The following is a 16,909-nucleotide window of genomic DNA, read 5'->3' on the forward strand; positions in this document are numbered from 1 at the left end:
CCAGACACTAGTTGATCCCAGTTTATGCTGATATCACCCACGTGCAAACATTCCCACCTGTTCCGTGTACCATTTGAAACAACTCCATCACGCAGCTTAAAACACTACCGCAGACGAGCAAAGCCACCTTCCCCAGCACGCTGCCTCGTGCTCCTTGTCACACCAACCCTGGCATCTCCAGTGGCAAGGAGTGGGCTCATTTCCAGCGAGCCCACTGTGAGCTGGGGGGGCTGCTTGGCAGAGGAGGGGGCCTGGGGGACTCTCTCCAAAGCTCTGGTCTCACCAGTTCTTTCAAGAGGCAGAGTAACAACCTCAGGGCTTCAACCGGGTTTTGTTTCAGACACAGAGAAGGGCTCCAGTGGCTGAAACTGGGGTTTTTTTCCAGATGTCTGGGCTGATTCAATGGAAGAGCACCTCTCCCCCGAACCTTGCCTTCTTCTCACAACTGGGAGTGACTCAGGTGAAAGGAAACCCCCTGCAGCTACAAAAGCTGGAGGAGAAAGGAGCTGAGCAAGCGCTAGGGGAAATTTTCACAGCCCTTAGAAATACGGCTGACGGTCAGGTCCACATCTCACCAAAACCAAAGCAACTGCAGTTGGTGCAAGGAGAGAGCTGTTCCCTGCCCACACCTGTGCATCCCTCGTCCCTCCTACACCAGGGACACGGCACACCCTGGAGTGGGTCCACCTAGCTGACTGGTCAGACAGAAAACAGCATTGGGGTTACGGCTGGGGGGTGCATTGCCACTGGGGTCCCTGGTCCTGCAGACACCCAAACACGAGGTCCGACACACAGTGGGGAGCTCACTGCCAGGGCCCAAGGGTGTCGCAGACTTTGCAGCAGCTTGCAGCCACAGTGCCTGAGACCTGAAGGAAAGTAGCAGAAGTGGTTTCACATCCACATCTGGTCACACGCAGGCTTGGGCAAAGGTTTGTCACAAGATGCTTCACGCAGCCTGGCTGAGCTTCTGCTTCCTGCGCTTACCGTCTTGTTTTTTCTCACCATCCTTTCAGCAGTGCCACCCTTCTTCCAGGCCACTTCACCTACAGGACAATGCCTTCTGGGAATCAAACTTCATCTCAGGAGCTCAGGAAGTAAAGAACAACTAAGGTAAAAATCAACAACCAAATCAACCCTCTTGTAACTAGAGTAGTCCAACTTGTTTGTTTTGCTCCTTCATTAATACCCAAACTCAAAAATTCACAGACTTGCACCTGCGCACAAGCAGAAGAGCTACCAGAAGCTGCAAGTGCAGGTCTTCTTGTCCCCATCCTTGTCCCCAGGCAGTGCTGGGAAGCAGAAGAACCTCAGCTCTTGGGCCAGCTCCAGACGCTTTTATGGATAAGCTGACCTGTGCCTCCCTCCCAGCCTGGATGTGCGCTCTGTGCCATTTCTATGGCCTCCCAGGAGTGTCACCCCAAGCTGACAGCTGCTGCCACCACATTGCAGGGGACAGTGGACCTTACCTTCTCATGCCCCTTGTGTCCAGCACACATGATGCCCTTGCTTTAACCTGATGGCGCTGTGAGGAGCAGCACGTTAGCCCAACAGGAGCAGGAGCTGACTGAACAGCACACATGATGCACCACAAAGTTAATCCAACATTAACCAAGGTGTGGGCAAAATGACCTCCAACACGCTTTGCAACAGAATTTGACTTGCGATAAGCGCTTTTTAAATGTATCATGTTACTTAGCAGAATGAGTTATTCTTTTGATTCCAAAGGGCCTTTACTACTGAATAACAGATGCTTTTTAAGAGAGATGGGAGAAGGCAATGTGTGTTCAACTGAGGGGGATTGTAGAAGAATGGCTGCAGAAGCATGGCCTTAGAATCTCTGAAGATCTGCACAATCCAGGCCTGGTATTAGAATAGGCCTGCAATCACAATTGTACTGAAGTTGCTGTGCTGAAGTTAACGAGAAAGGTGGCCTTGAGCTATTCTTGAGTCCTGAGACCAAGTAATTACGTTGTGCCAACAGGCCGTGGCTGTAACAAGATACAGCTGCTGGGAAAGCAGGTGCAGGGCCAAGAAAGATGGGGACCGGTATGGGAAAATAGGGAGTAACAAACTACAAGGCTGAAGCACAGCAACACAATTAGCTACGTGGATAGAATGCTTATTTTAGTCATGATAATTAGGGGTGTGAGAACCGCGCGCGTTTAGAGACTACTAACCAGTTATATTTCTGCTTTACGAATATGCATGTGTATCGGTTCTATGTAAGTAGTGTTAGAAACTGATAAAGTTGAGCAAGGTGCATAACTCATATTGAGCGTCTTCTTGACTCCGGCGAACCCTTCTTCCAACAGGGGATGATGTGCAAGAGGGGGAAGCCGCGTGGCTCTGCACCTGCTGCGGACACGTGACAAGTTGTATTCGGAGGAGAGCTTTGCTCACCTTCAGTTCGATGGCAGCCTTGTTTCTCCCCTCTGTGTGCACGTGATGCCTCTTGCGGACGATGGCATTTCTTCCCTGTGATTTCATCAACCCGGCACCCAACATGCTGAAGTTCTGAGGCCTCAGCAACAAGCCCTGAGCCAAAGCTGACCTCTAGATGAACCCACCAACCAAATGTTATATATATATATAGTTATATATATATATATTTAGTATCTGATCATTAGAAAAATATGCATAATGATTAGTGAACTCTCTATGATCACTAGTGAAAGATGTAGCTTAGATAAAATACAATCATCACTGAAGACACAGAGCATCCTTCCTTGCTTAGAAGCAGGTAGTCAAGGCCATGAAACCAGATATATGGCCCAGTTTGCAAACTGGCGGTTAAAATCAAGTAGATACAGGGAACTCCATTGGTTCCTCCCTGTCCTGGTTTCAGCTGGGATGGAATTAACTTTCTTCTTAGTGGCTAGTACAGTGCTGTGTTTTGGCTCTGATGTGAGAACAATGTTGATAACACACTGATGGTTTTAGTTGTTGCTGGGTAATGTTATACACTAAGTCAATAATTTTTTGGTTTCTTGGGCCTTGCCAGCCAGAGGGCTTGAGGGGCACAAGAAGTTGGGAGGGGACACAGCCAGGACAGGTGACATGAACTAGCCAAAGAGGTATTCCATACCATGGGACATCATGCTAGGTATATAAACTTGGGGGGTTAGCTGGGGGGGATCATTGCCTGGGGACTGGCTGGCCGGGTGGTGAGCAGCTGTGCTGTGCATCTCACTTGTTTTCCTTTCTCCCTTTTCCTTTGGATTTTATCCTTTCCCCCACCTTTCCATTATAATTGTTATTCTTATTATTATTGTTGTTCTTACCTTTTTATTCTGTTTAAATTATTAAATTGTTCTTATCTCAACCCTTGTTTCCAGTTCTCCTTCCCACCCCTCCAGGTGTGGGGGAGTGGACAAGCGGTTGCGTGGTGCTTGGTTGCCAGCCGGGCTTAAACCGTGACACTGGCCAGGCTTTGGTGGGGTCTAAGAGAGTGCAACCAGATGCTTCTGCATTTTAAATTATGTGAGCTTGTTTATTCAACAGCATAAAAGCTCTTACAGCGACTTTGGAGACCTCACCTGCAAGCAGATGCACTGCGTAGGACCTCCCAGTTGTTGGGAAAGGTTCGCCAAATCCTCGCTGTAACCAGGGCTCCCCAGTAACTGTGGATCTGGGTGATGGTGAAGTATTAGAGCAATTGCTGACATGTCTTTCTAAACCACTATAGTCTGTCATATGCAGTAGTGATTAGGTGCATTGCCTTGTCTTGTTTTATTCTTGCTGTATTACTTCACTTACTATTTTATTGTTTTAAATGTAAGTGAAGATCAGTTCACTTCTTTACCTTGGTGTCTGTATCCTTGGTGCTGACCCCATCTATTGGCAAAACACGTTTACCCTGATAGCCTCTTATGGTGGCTTCCTATGTGTTTCAAGTCCAGTTTGCTGAATCACATTCTGATTAGCTTGGCATAAATAAATCTGCACTGAGCAGCTCGAACTCTTGAGGGCAACTTCTTGGTCCCCCTCTGCACTGCCACTGATTTCTTGAGCAAGGTCTGAAGGCAGCAGATACAACAATCACTGCCTTTGCACCTACTCCGTAGTGGATGGCTTCCTTGCGCAGATGTTCCAACGTCTCAGAGGACCCCTGACAGCACAGCAGCTCAACTGGTTGCCAGGTTATGCTGGTGGCAGGCCACCTGTGGAGAGTACCCTCACCAGATGAAGCGCCAGCAAGCGACGAACCTGTGGGTGCCAAAGTTGAGCAACCCCGTCTTAATCAACTTTTTGCCTGGGAGAGGAGGTATGCACCGTGACACCGGACATCCCGCCTGTCCTTTACCCTGCCAAAAGCAACCTCAGCCCCATCAGCCTCACGGACGACCTGCGCTCATGCAGCCTTGGCTTTCTGCCCTGGGTCTTGCCCTCATGCAGGAAGGAGACAGGAGACCTCCCAGCTCCTCTGCCTGACAGGTAACGGTCAGCGTGACACTTCTTCCAGCGACCTGTCAAATCTTCCATTTTTTGCACTACTGCACCCACTGTGTGGTGTCATGCATGCAGAAGTCAGGGGAAAAAGAAAAGCATCGTGCAAATTCTTTAAGGTCCCTTCCGATCAATGCTTAAATAAAGCAGAACAGTAATGCAGGTATTGCCAAAACATATATTATGGTATACATAAAGCCTGTGCTTTCCTTCATTTTTCTCTCAAATACTTTTATTTCCATTTATGTGTTTCCTGAAAAAGTGGTTAATAGCGTGACAGCATTCGATGGAAAATAAACTCTGATGAAGCCAGAAAATATTTGGCCATGCTACAGCAAGACAGCCAACACAAAATGCACATAGGTCTTTCTATTAAGCAACCACTTCACCTTCTCGAAGTTTCTCCTCAAAACAGTCCCCTCGTTCTGTGCATGTGCTGTTGCCTGTAGGGTTAACTTGAAGATAAAATTATTTCCCTTCAATATACTTTTCATTCAGAGCTGAACAATACTTTGACACCAGTCCAAGAAAACAAACAAAAGTACTGTGGAATGGCAAGCAGTTTCTTTCCCCCAGCCCTCTCAGCTTGTTACTAACTTGGTTCTGTTCCTTTATGCAGTTGAAGCAACATATTTTATATTAAGCATTTCTCCTCTTTACCTGTCATATCCAAGAAGCTCTGCAATTTGGAGGAAGTGCTAGCGTGAACATTTAGGGGTGGGTTTGGTTTTCTTTTATTCTTCATTAGGGTAAGGATTTCCACTCACTCTTCCAGAAATTAAAGCTGTATTTTTAATAGTTTGAACTTGGCATTTGAACAGTATTTTTCATTGTTGGTTTTGTTTTGTTTTGTTTTTTATTTATATCAGACCTCTTCCTGCTTAGCTCAGACAAAACCATGTGTGTACAGCTGCCTGGCCAGGGATAGGGGGAAGGTGGTTTTATTTTTAAACACCACCATCCAGGAAAAGAAAAGTGCTGTAAAACCAGCGAGGTTTTTTGCTATTTCATTTGTAATTCTGGTACTGTACCTAGCACACACCGTGTTAAAATTTGCTCTGGCCTTTTGCCTTCATCACAAACTACAGGGAGGCACTGCAGGGAACTCCCCCCCCATACGCCAAGAGCCTTCAGCTAATACTGAAACTTCACATTATCTATGGCCGGTTAACAGCCGCATTTTTTCTTGTTAGCTTTGTTTTGAAGCTTAAACAGATCTCTCCTGACATTTGCACTGTGATGTGTTTAGAAACTAATGGCCCTTTCCCTGCTTTCACCAAAAGGAAAAAAAAGAAGCAGTACCCACAAAATATATTCTTCTGCTTCTGTTTACCAGTCCTTCCTCACAGTGGTTGTGCTTTCAGCTAACCACAATGCCATGCTGGTACAGGCGATGGGTTATCTTGACTTTCAGCCAGCTTTTTAGTGACTCCCGGCCACAGGATGCTCTGATCTTTCCACAAACTGACACACCTTTCTGACTTCGAGCCAAGCCCCCTCTTTGTTCCCAAGCCAGGCTACCAGTGGCCATCGCTATGCTTGACCTACTGACCTGGTGACCTCCTGCAGCCGGACTGCCTTCCAGCCACGCTGGCTGTCCCATGCCCTCTGTCCCATGCTGTCTGCACACCACAGCTCCTGAGCTAGGTGCCTGCAGTGCACACTTTCCTGAAATTAGAGGGAGAGAAAAATCTGACCTGCTTACGTTCATTGATACCACATTTACCAAGAAATACACAAATAGCAAAATGCAGGGACATTTGCCTTGGATGACCTTATGGTGAATCCCTGCCCCTGGCAAAGGCGAGTGTGAAAGCTCCTGTGTGCCACTGCCCCAAGAGGGCTTCTGAGTCAAAGATCCATCCCCACTCTGAAGGGCAGCCAATGCCTTGGGAACCCCTCCCCGTACCTCTGCAGGACTCTAAATACATACCGCTACTCCTGGGCAACAAGCTGGTGTTGTTCTGATGTACTTTTCTATGAAGTACAATGGGAGCACAAAAAGGCAAGTGTGTGTGTTGGTTACGGAGTTTTCTGTTTCACCAAGCATCTGCTGGCATTTCACGTTGCTTTTGCAAGGCACATTTGACCTTCCTGCTGCCTCCAAAAGCATTTGTTATCTCAACAGCCTGTGGAGGAACATTGGAAAAGGAAGGGGAGAAGAAATGCAACATTTGGCGTTGGAGGAGACTCTTCCAGCAGACGTTGTTTATTTGTGCAAAAGCACACTAGCTAATAATGAAGCTGTTGCTCAGAAATAGGTATATTTGAGAATTTTTTGACAGACTGTATCTAAATACAGCAGATAAGACTCTTTCTGAAGATTTGGAATAGAATAGCTTGGGAATGGAAGAAGATATGCATATGTACCGGCCAGCAGATACAAACAGGGTTTTAGTTAGAAAGCAGTTCAGCCTTTGTCTCTTTTGCACTTAAAAAAACACTTACTTCTGTGTTTTAATCACAAAATGCTCAAGCAGATAACTCAGTATCTGCTCAGTATTATAGCCTAGAACCTAAACCTTTCTTCAGTTTTCAGGCAATGAACCTAAAATACAGCTATGGTATATCTTTGTAAAATGCATTTCCAGATGAGTTTGGAAACACTCCACAGAAAACATGCAATAATTTTCAAAAAAGATCTGCTGTGAAGAAAGCCACTGACTCATCATATGTTTTCTCATTTCCCTGCAACAGGAACTTCTTCACCGGTTCACCGTCATCAGTAACACAAAACTAGTTAGCGAACCCTGAACACACAGCTCTGGACTGCAATGTCTCTCAGACATATAGGTTTAAATAACCTTAAAATATGATACCCATCTTCAGAGTTAGAGCAGTACGCAGCCTAGTTTTTGGTGCGACTGCACAGTTGTGCCCCACCACTCAAGGAGCAGAGCAGACATCAGGAAGGGTTGTTGGAATACCATAACGAGTTTGGCAACCACCAAACCACAGCCCCACAGGCAGGCATATGGAAAGCTACCTGTGGAGAAAACTGTGTTTGCATTGCCTACCAGTATGTAAACTGAAGTCAACTCCACCGTATCATTTTCGTAGAACAGGCGTGTCTGCTGCACCTTCCACAGAAAATAGTTACAGAATGTGCCACAGAAGATCTCTGACACCATGAGTCTAAGAAAAGGTTAACTACTGTGCAAATCATGTAACTGAGAGAGCATAAGCCAGTCAAAAACATGAATGGTTTGGAGTAATGTAATGGTTAGCTTGTAGTTGATATTTTTATTGTTTATAGGCAGCCTCCTATAAAAAAGCTCTTCCTGTAAGGCTACAAATAAAACCAGTTGGCATGTTAAAATGTATAGAATTAACAAATAAAAATTGAAAAATTAGGATCACTTTGTATTGTTACTGCAATTTTTTCACTCAACAAGCTCCAACTCAAACTGAAAATCATTCATGTAATAAATCAGAACACCAAACATGTACAGTCAGATTTTATTTACATCCTGAAATCACTCTGCATTTTCCCACATGCTGTCACTAAGAGACATCTGTTTTGTATAAAATCTTGGTCTTACAGTCCCGAGAGCTTGACAGAAGTTTGCTTGTACTACGCAGGACCACCAGAGCAGCTGCACTTGTTGAAGCTTCTACGGCGGTTGAAGTCATTTAAGGATAATCAAAATTTATATTGTAGAATAATTTAATTTGCATGCTTTTAGAAACAAGAATGTTTTCACCAGCTTTTACAAATAAACAGTATAAAGCAGCTATATTTATGTTAAAAACATTTTCCTTCTTACAGTACTTACATTTTAGCTGGACTGAAATATCAGTATTTATAGCAATTTCAACTACCTGTCTTCTAAAGACTCTTCTGCATTTTTTATGTCTTTTTGTTTCCACAGATTTCCAAGCACAATCCCTATGAAGAGCAGAATGCCTACAGTACGATTTGAAGCAAATTTCTTCCAACAGTCTTCAGGTTTGTCTATGTCCAAACTGTAAATCTGCAAAAGCACAGTATAACATTATAGCATTATTATTCTACAGACTCATAAATATTTGACACATCACAAAAAGACACCAAATGGTTTGTAACTTCAAAAACTGAATCTCAAATTCTAAAGCATACCGCTGTCTCCACAAGAAACCGGAACAGTCTGTGCTTACAAAGGATTTTTTGCATAACTGGCATCTATGTTTACTTGGCAGTTTTATTCAACATACTGCAGAAAAGTCAAGGATCATACATGAACCTGATTCCTGGACCCTCTCAAAGAAGGACCATATAAACAGCCTGGATACTGGTGTGTCTGGTTTCACATTTTAAAATGTAAAAATATCTGGGCATGTAAATAAGTCCTTTTGAGATTTTCCTCAGTAGGTTGCCACATAATTCCACACTGGGAGCTTCAAATAAAAATAACCGCCCCCCCCAAACCTGCCTGCACCTTTAAATCTCTGCTGCCAGGTGTTGCTCTGTGTTTAAGTAAAGACAAGGCACTGTAGAGCCAGCAGTGAATCAAGCCAACTGGAATGCACAGGAAGGTGCCCAGCCCTGCCTCATCACACAGTGCTGGTGTAGTCCAGTCACTCTTAGCCATGTCTGTTCAACGCTCTTGCAAAAAAAGAACCAGGACACCTGTAACAACGGCTAGAAGCAAAGCTTGCCCAGCTTGGCAGCTGTCTGCTGTGAGTCACAACTAAAGGTGAAAAAACCCCACACAGTACAACAAGAGCAAAATTACTGGACAAATATTCCCAGAAACAAAACTTGGTGCAAAAGTCTCGAAAAGGATGGCAAGAGGAAATGTTAAGCAAAATAAATGAAAGAAATACCCCGCCAAAACCTCAAACCCTGCAACTCAGCCTTTGAAGAAATCAGAATATATCAGACTAAATAGAAGTGAAACTTTTGCTAGGAAATCTGTTCTTCTGCCATTTGCAGCTGTAGAGAGGTGACGGGGCTAGGTTCTGATCAAATAATCTGAAACATTGTCCACAAGCTTCTAAGACATGTTATCCACGCCCTTGAAAACGTGCCAGCCCCTCAAGCACAGGGAACTGAAACCACTGAACTGAACTGAGAAATAAAACCCAATAGCAGCCAAACCATTCAGAAATGCAAAGCAAATACAAGATGTTATTTTTCTACCACTGAACTTCTTGAGTGGCATTGAAATTTGACACGTTCATGACCCAAATTCCTCTGTCTCAGGCACAAATCCAATCAATTCAGGAAAACCTAACCCTCATGAGGCTTACTCAGCTTTCTAAACTCAGTTAGGTAAGCACACTCAGAAATCTAGATCAAAAAGCATGACAATGTTTAGAAGGCATGAATATTAAAATAGTCACTCAAAAGGAAACTACTCTGTGGTACACAGAACAACACTGCTCTCGTGACTTTGGCAATCTAGAAAATTTGTGTACACTCTTCACCATTTACATTCAATAGGTCTGCATTCTCATTTATAAACCCCCTCCCCTGCAGGGAATTGTGCCAAAACTACAAGGTAAAGCCTCTCTGACAATTCAAACTGTACATGATTATGCAGCGGAACATAGTACTCTTTCACTCATAAATCTCAAAGAACAACCGCTATGAAAAGCAGTGGCTGACAAGTACCAGACTACACCATCATAAGAATTCTCTTACCCAGAGGTTTGTTAATGTCCATCACCTGCACAAGCTCCCCCCATTAAAGTGTAATGTAAGTCTAATGTGCTTTACAAAGTTCCATGTTAACCACACACTTAACTTCTCAGACTATTGACGGTTTTACTACTTGCTCAAACCTCTTTGCTATCACTCACCTATCAAGACCAGCAATTTTCATACAGACTGACCTGTCGCTGAAAGGCTGGGCAACACAGTTGCTACGATTCAGAAAGAACAGGGTAACAAGATCGTGCGTGTTTTTACTGACACAGTTGATTTCTTTCTTTCTGCTATTCATTAAGATTTCTAAATTAATACGAGACTGAACTGGATTGTTCTCTGCTATAAAAAGAACTGTGAATTAGAACAGTCGATTACCATGAAATTATAATATTAACATCTGCTACAGGTGGTAGTGAACAAGCCACAGAAAATTTTGTTAAACTGTCAGATCACAGACTGAAGCTCCAGACCACAGTACTGTATAATTATTTAGATGTAAAATTAACCACCTCTGAGAGACAGAACATGCAATATTCGTATTCATATAGCTACTGTATAGCTGTGTCCTTGATAGTGTAGACCACAAAATCTTTTAAAGCAAGTGAACATTCATAACGTACATCAATTGCTGTCTCAGATCATATGTGCCAGACATAGCAAGAGCTGCATCAGAAGAGTAAAAACTGCACAATCTTGCAGGACATGGAGGAGGATCTAGCTGCAGCTGCTACTGGAAGCAAGAAGAAAACTGCTCCCTTGAGATCACAGCTTAATGTGAGGCAGTTCTTTTGGACAGGAACAGACTGAAAACCAGTGCTCTACAGTATGTGGACCACTGGAGGTCTCTCCAAACAAAAGGTCTGCAAAAGGCACTTAAAAGAAGCAATCTTATTGTCAAAAGACTTCAGTTCTCTTTACAGGGTTATTTTTTTAAGTAGTTGGCAAATTGATGGGGGTAGAAAATCACTACGATTTCTTATCAAGAATTTTCACATGGAAAAAATATAAATAAATCCATCAAACCTGGTGCACTAGGTGAGCACCTATGGCAGCCACAGCTGAGTAATACGGGAATGTCTGGTTACAATTCATTCCTGCCATGCACAAACTCAGGAGCATTGCAAGGCTGAAGCCACTGAGCCACTGCTTCGTATCCTCCTTGAACTGCAAGGCTGTTGACTTCACACCAATAATGATATCATCCCTCTTATCCTGGAATGGAAGGATGAATTAGTAAAAAATCCACAATCCAACTGCCAGTTCATAAGGAAAACAAAAAGGGCTTTGCTTAAGTTTCTAACATTTCTTATTAGGAAACCAATTTAAGTCCATTTGTAGGTCTCTGAATTAAAATTTAATTTAGGAGGTTGGTCCTTAAAGCTGCTTTAGTAGCTAAGAGCCAATACCAATACCAAAGTTATTTACACAATGCAAATGCATAGGTACATAAAGTTCATTATACTTCCAGCTTTCTGTCTGGTATGTAAAACATTTGCAAACAGCAATAAAAGGTCCAGGGGCTGGGGTTTCCTTGATGCTGTTTTAGCTCAGCTGAGGGTGAAGAACGGCAGCGGGTTAGTACTGCTGCTTGACAACAAAGTTGTAAATTAAACACACAAACATACACAGACACTTGAAATTTCTCACTGTTACTCTACCTGGTGTGCATAAATGGTATCGTATAGCAGCGTCCACATTACTCCAGCTAAGTACAAGGGCAAACACACAGACCACTCACATGACCCTTTGATGGCAGACCAGCCAAGAAGGGCTCCCCAATTAAATGTAAGCCCTAAAAACATAAAGAGAGTTAAAAATAAAAAAGTTACAAGATTGCCAGGAGCAATCTGAATTACATGTATAGAAATAAATATTGTTTGAGTGTTTATCAGCAGCTTTTTATAAAATACTGGCATCTCTATTTTTCTACCACTTATTTTCAGGCAGGTAATAAATTCAAGTATTTGACATTATATACTATGGACCTACAAGGAGAAATGGTTACAGCCACAGGTTTTTCCCTCAGTTTAAATTTGGTTTCATTAGCATAGGGAAATATTTGCACAGAACTATGCCCGTGTACTCAAACAACGGGTCTAAAGTTAAAATGCTTAGATGTCAGTAAAACAAAAGATGTCAGTATAACTGACTGCAAGAGTGCACAACAGCCCACTATGGTACTTCAAGTCTGAAAATGACAAAGTTGGCTGAAAACGCTGAAGGCAGCTGGAATGTGAAGGCTAAGATACAAAGATATGTTTTAGTAGCTCATCCTGAAATACAAGCACCATCCATTTCTGCACGGGAGGTACTGTAGAGGTTGAAGACTGAAATGCAGGACAAATGTATGCTTAAGAAAGATTTCAAGAGCACCCTGAAACTAAAGCCGATTCTCAAATGACAAATACTTCTTTCCTTCCTCCCTTTCTCCATCCCTTCACTCTGCCAAAGGAAGGAACTGATTTTTAACAAAGAAAATCCCTAACCCAAACATCAACTCTTGTGTTATAAATTCTTTTAAGAAGCTTCTGGCACAACAAACCTTTGTTTATAAGGTAATTTTACTTTAATAAAAAGTTATAAAAAATCAGATTGCTTTCTTCAAGTAATTGAAAAAGTTCAATTACTTATTTGTAGAAGAAGAAAAAAATAGTAAAAATTTTTCCAGCTTACCCAAAACTAACTGCGGCCAGTATGTTATTCTCTTCATCAGAGGGTAGGTGATCACAAGAGACAAAGAGGCTGCTCCCAGAATGATACTGTAAAAAGTACCAAGACATTTATTGTTTGCCAGTCTAAAGATCACAAGATATTGTGCAGCATTACAGGAGCCATACATATTACTGAACTAATTCTTTTACCGTTAAACACAATTCCATGTCTAACAGCCTCCTCTGTCTGCACCCAACACCTTTTCTGTTGAAAATCTGTGCTTAACTCTGGACCCATAATAAAATTTTAAATAAAAGGTAACTCATACATCACCTATAGTAGTTCAGACACAGGAGCACACAAAGCGCCAAGCTAAGCTGTCCCCCAAGAAAAATGAAGGACTGAAAAATGGAGATTTCTCCAGCTGCCAGGGGCCTACTTGCAGTCCTCGCAACCTAAAAATTGAAATAATCATATTAATACCAAATCCAACATAAAACATTCTAATGTATCTTAAAATGAGAAGTCACACCATTGGCATATAAGCACAAAAATAAACTGAAACAGGTCACAGAATGTATGAGATGGGGTTCCTTCAATGATACAAACCTAGCATGCCATCATGGTCATGAGCTGTTATTTCTAAGCAGCAGCACTCATAATAGAAGCATGTAGGCTTTAAAAACTAGAGCAGAAATAAAGCGCCAATTGTGTGCAATGAGGCTGATTAGAAACACTGCAGATATCTCATATTGAAATTTTATTACTTTAGGGGAAAAAAAAATAAAATCAGACCTAAAAAGTTGTGAGCTAACTATCCCAAATTTGAGCAGTTCTTCTGTGTTTAAACGCATTGAAGTGATTATCATGCAAAATACCATAAAGGTGCAGGGCTCCTCTAGCACACGTAACCATAGTTAATAACCATGAGAGGACAATTAATTTAATCCTAGTTGGGATACAATGGATTTTACAAAATACGTCTGGAACAGAAAATCATACGAGGCTAGCTGAAGGAAGAAAAAAATATCAGAAAAAAAGTTAATTTGCAATGTATGCTGAGTTACTTGCCAAAGGTGACCACGGCCAAAGGAAAAAAAAAGACAAAAGTTTTGCACGTTGATGAAAATGGTGTAAAGTCCATTCAAAGAAGTTCGAAAGCCAACTTTTTATAGAATGCTACATATGTATTAAGTGTTCTGCATATGCTTTAATAATGTGAATGTAAATAAACTCTTTTAGTTTGTTCTCTGCCCCCCATTCAGGTTATGTTAAACGTCAAATACTGCTTCTGCAGGTTAAACATGCCTTTAATGTATTTGCGACCAATTCCACTGCACATCATAACCAAACACAGGATGTTCCATTTAAAGAAAAGAAAACATTTACCAAATAATCTGTAACATAAAATCTAAACCCCCAAACCACCATCACCAACACAAGCCAACACCCTGCTGTTGGTCTGGCCTCTATCGCACTTGTTTTGAAGATACCCTCTTAAGGTACGTAAGAAAGAGCTGCAATGAGAATTTTTAAAACTTTGTATCTAACCACATCCCATCAATGCACAAAGGAATTCATTCCACTGAAAACGCCACCTTACTAATCACACCCACCCCACCCTGGCAAATACTTTTAGCATATGTAGATGTTGATAACCTCTGAACCCTAAACCATGCAAAGCTGCCACAAAACCTGTACTGATCCATCGCCTTCCCAACTGCACAAATACAACAGAGCTGTAAGGACTTCACGTATTGGACTGGCTCATTAACCTGTCTCTTGCCAGCACCAAAAACCAAACCCCAAAACCAGAGGAATAATATAGGAACAGAAAACAAGACAAACAAACAGTGACGCATCACCAGGATGCTCCCCCTCCAAGCCTGCACCTGTGCACATTCCAACATCTGACGCGGGGCACTGCCTTCTGCTCATTTCCCTCTTCTGAACAAAAAGGAGATGAAAAATACAACATAACAGAAGAGGATTAGCTGAGGGTTGGGCATGATACACTTAACAGCCATGAGGAAATTAACAATATTCAAGAAAAACCTGCTCCTGAAAATTAAAAAAAAAATAAAATACGTGGTTCTTGGGTAGACTGCAACTAGCAAGTGTAGCAGAAAAGTGTTATTCTGCTCTGTCATGCAAAGCAAAGTTGAAAAATAAACTTGCTCAAGTACTATGTACAGCTGACAACAAATAATTGTTGACAACTGCTGACAAAAATTGTTGAAAAAAATGATTATCTTACACAGAGGTTAATACTCTAGAAGACTTACTATAGTCCTAGACAGAGAAATGTTATACAAAATAAACAGATTTCTACTATTCTAGGAGGAAACATAGACAAATTAATTGCATGCATATCTGACAGAAACATGGAGGAATTTCTGAGCCTGGAGCCTGAAGCCCTTGCACTCAGCAAGGACCCACCGGTGATGCTGGAAATGAGCAGACATGTACTTGGTTAATTAACCAGCAAACCACTTCCCTGAGGTCCCTGCAAGCCCACGGCGGTTTCTCTACCTTTTTGTCATAGTCGCGATCCCACATGTCATTGATGGTGCAACCGGCTCCGCGCATCAGCACCGCCCCGACACCGAACAGGGCCAGCATGTGCCAGTCCGGCAGGCAGCCCGGCCCGGCCGCCAAGGCGATGCTCCAGGTGCACGGCAGGTACAGCAGCCACGTCCCTGAGGGGGGACACAACCCGGGTGGGGCGAGGCGGGCAACGACGGGGGGGGGGACACGACACACAACCCGGGTGGGGCGAGGGGGGCAACGAGAGGGGGTTGGGATGGGGGGGAGGGAGGGGGGGACAAGGCAGCCTGGCTCAGCCACCAAGGCGATGCTCCAGGTGCACGGCAGGTACCGCAGCCACGTCCCTGAGCGGGGACACAACCCGGGTGGGGCGAGGGGGGCAACGAGAGGTGGGGGCGCACGGGGCAGAGGGCAGCTCGCTGCCGAGCGACGGCACGGCCGAACCGACGCGCTCTCTGGCGAACCGCTCTGCCCGAGCCCAGCGAGCGTGTGGCCGGGGAGTGGTGCGACGGCCACCGCCACCGGAGCCCCTGGTTCTCGCCCGCTGGCGCCTGCATCGCCATGGTTACCGCGTCGCCACGGCTATGGCGCCGCCCCGCCCCGCTCACCGGTGGGCTGGTGCAGCCGCATGAGGCGCAAGTAGGGCCGCAGCGGGCCCGGCGCGGCGCGCACCAGCTCGGCCGCCGAAAAGCTGAGCGGCCGCGGGGGCCCCGGCGGCGCGGAGGGGCGGCGCAGCGGCGGGGCGGCGACGGCGGCGAGGGGCAGGCGGGCGGCGCGGAGGCCGGGGGCGCCCCGGCAGAGCCGCGCCAGCAGCGCCGCCATCTTGCCGCCGCGCGGCCGCGCTTCCGGCGGGGCGGTGTCACGTGGCGCCGCGCATGCGCAGCGTCCCCCCCGCTGCCGGGGCCGCGGGGCCGGGGGTCCCCCCTCCCTGCCCCTGGGGCGGGCGCCGCCGCCCCTCGCCCGGCTGGCGTGTGCGGGCCGCCGCCTCGCTCCCGGGAGCCGAAACTGCGGGCGAGGCGGGGCGGCGGCCGCTCCCCGTAGGCCGCAGGGCGCGGCCCTGGGCGCGGCAGCCGTGTCACCGGCAGCCGCGTCACCGGCCGTGGGCGTCCGGCAGCGCGCACTGCCGGCGCGCCCCAGCGCCACCGGCGGCTGAACAGCCGGGCAAAACCCGCACAGGTTTAGTGACTCTCTAGTCTCCACTTACGGTAGCTCAGCATCTCGCTGACAGCGTGTGTGCTGGTGTTACTGCTGAATTTCTTCAGCCTTGCATGCTATTTGGCCGAAATCCCAGAAGTGACTGTATGTCATCAAACATACCATCTACAAGACATAGGTGTTCATACGTCAGCATGTGTCTCATCACCCAATCCTCTCCAGACTGCTGTTAATAAAAATTTCTGACTTCGTGTACAGCCTTTGGATCTCTGTCATCGTTCACTCAGCCCTCCCACCGTCTTATGCGAATTACCGCATAAACCAGGCAGGGAGGGGAGCTCTGGACAGGGCCCTGAAAACTTTGTCTTGCACGGCATTGTTTCAGTGATAAAATATCCCCACATTTGCTGCTGAAATACTTCTTGGAGAATTCAGTGGCTCCGCAGCATTATCACTTCTGCCTTAGTTTTACACTTC

At 45.0% G+C, this 16,909-nt stretch overlaps 1 protein-coding gene and 1 long non-coding RNA gene across 3 annotated transcripts; one reads left to right on the plus strand and one right to left on the minus strand.

The window, feature by feature from the left end:
* The first annotated feature begins 231 nt into the window (after positions 1-231).
* LOC119154491 lies at positions 232-2,633 on the plus strand. The gene is made up of 3 exons (XR_005106479.1): positions 232-460; positions 1,014-1,613; positions 2,313-2,633. It is a non-coding gene; the product is annotated as an uncharacterized LOC119154491 (long non-coding RNA).
* A 5,255-nt stretch (positions 2,634-7,888) lies between these two features.
* On the minus strand, positions 7,889-16,114 carry COQ2 (coenzyme Q2, polyprenyltransferase). 2 transcript variants are annotated; one of them, XM_037396050.1, is made up of 7 exons: positions 15,886-16,114; positions 15,263-15,429; positions 13,064-13,185; positions 12,752-12,837; positions 11,737-11,870; positions 11,102-11,290; positions 7,889-8,420 (listed from the first exon to the last, which is right to left on the minus strand). In XM_037396050.1, exons 1-7 carry the CDS (start codon positions 16,097-16,099, stop codon positions 8,265-8,267), a joined length of 1,068 nt encoding a protein of 355 aa, XP_037251947.1. In that variant the 5' UTR covers positions 16,100-16,114; the 3' UTR covers positions 7,889-8,264. The 2 variants fall into 2 exon arrangements, with proteins under 2 accessions (XP_037251947.1, XP_037251937.1); XM_037396040.1 differs by having other exon boundaries at positions 15,263-15,621.
* Positions 16,115-16,909: the final 795 nt, after the last annotated feature.

This window comes from Falco rusticolus, chromosome 1 (assembly GCF_015220075.1).
Source record: "Falco rusticolus isolate bFalRus1 chromosome 1, bFalRus1.pri, whole genome shotgun sequence".
Taxonomy (NCBI): domain Eukaryota; kingdom Metazoa; phylum Chordata; class Aves; order Falconiformes; family Falconidae; genus Falco; species Falco rusticolus.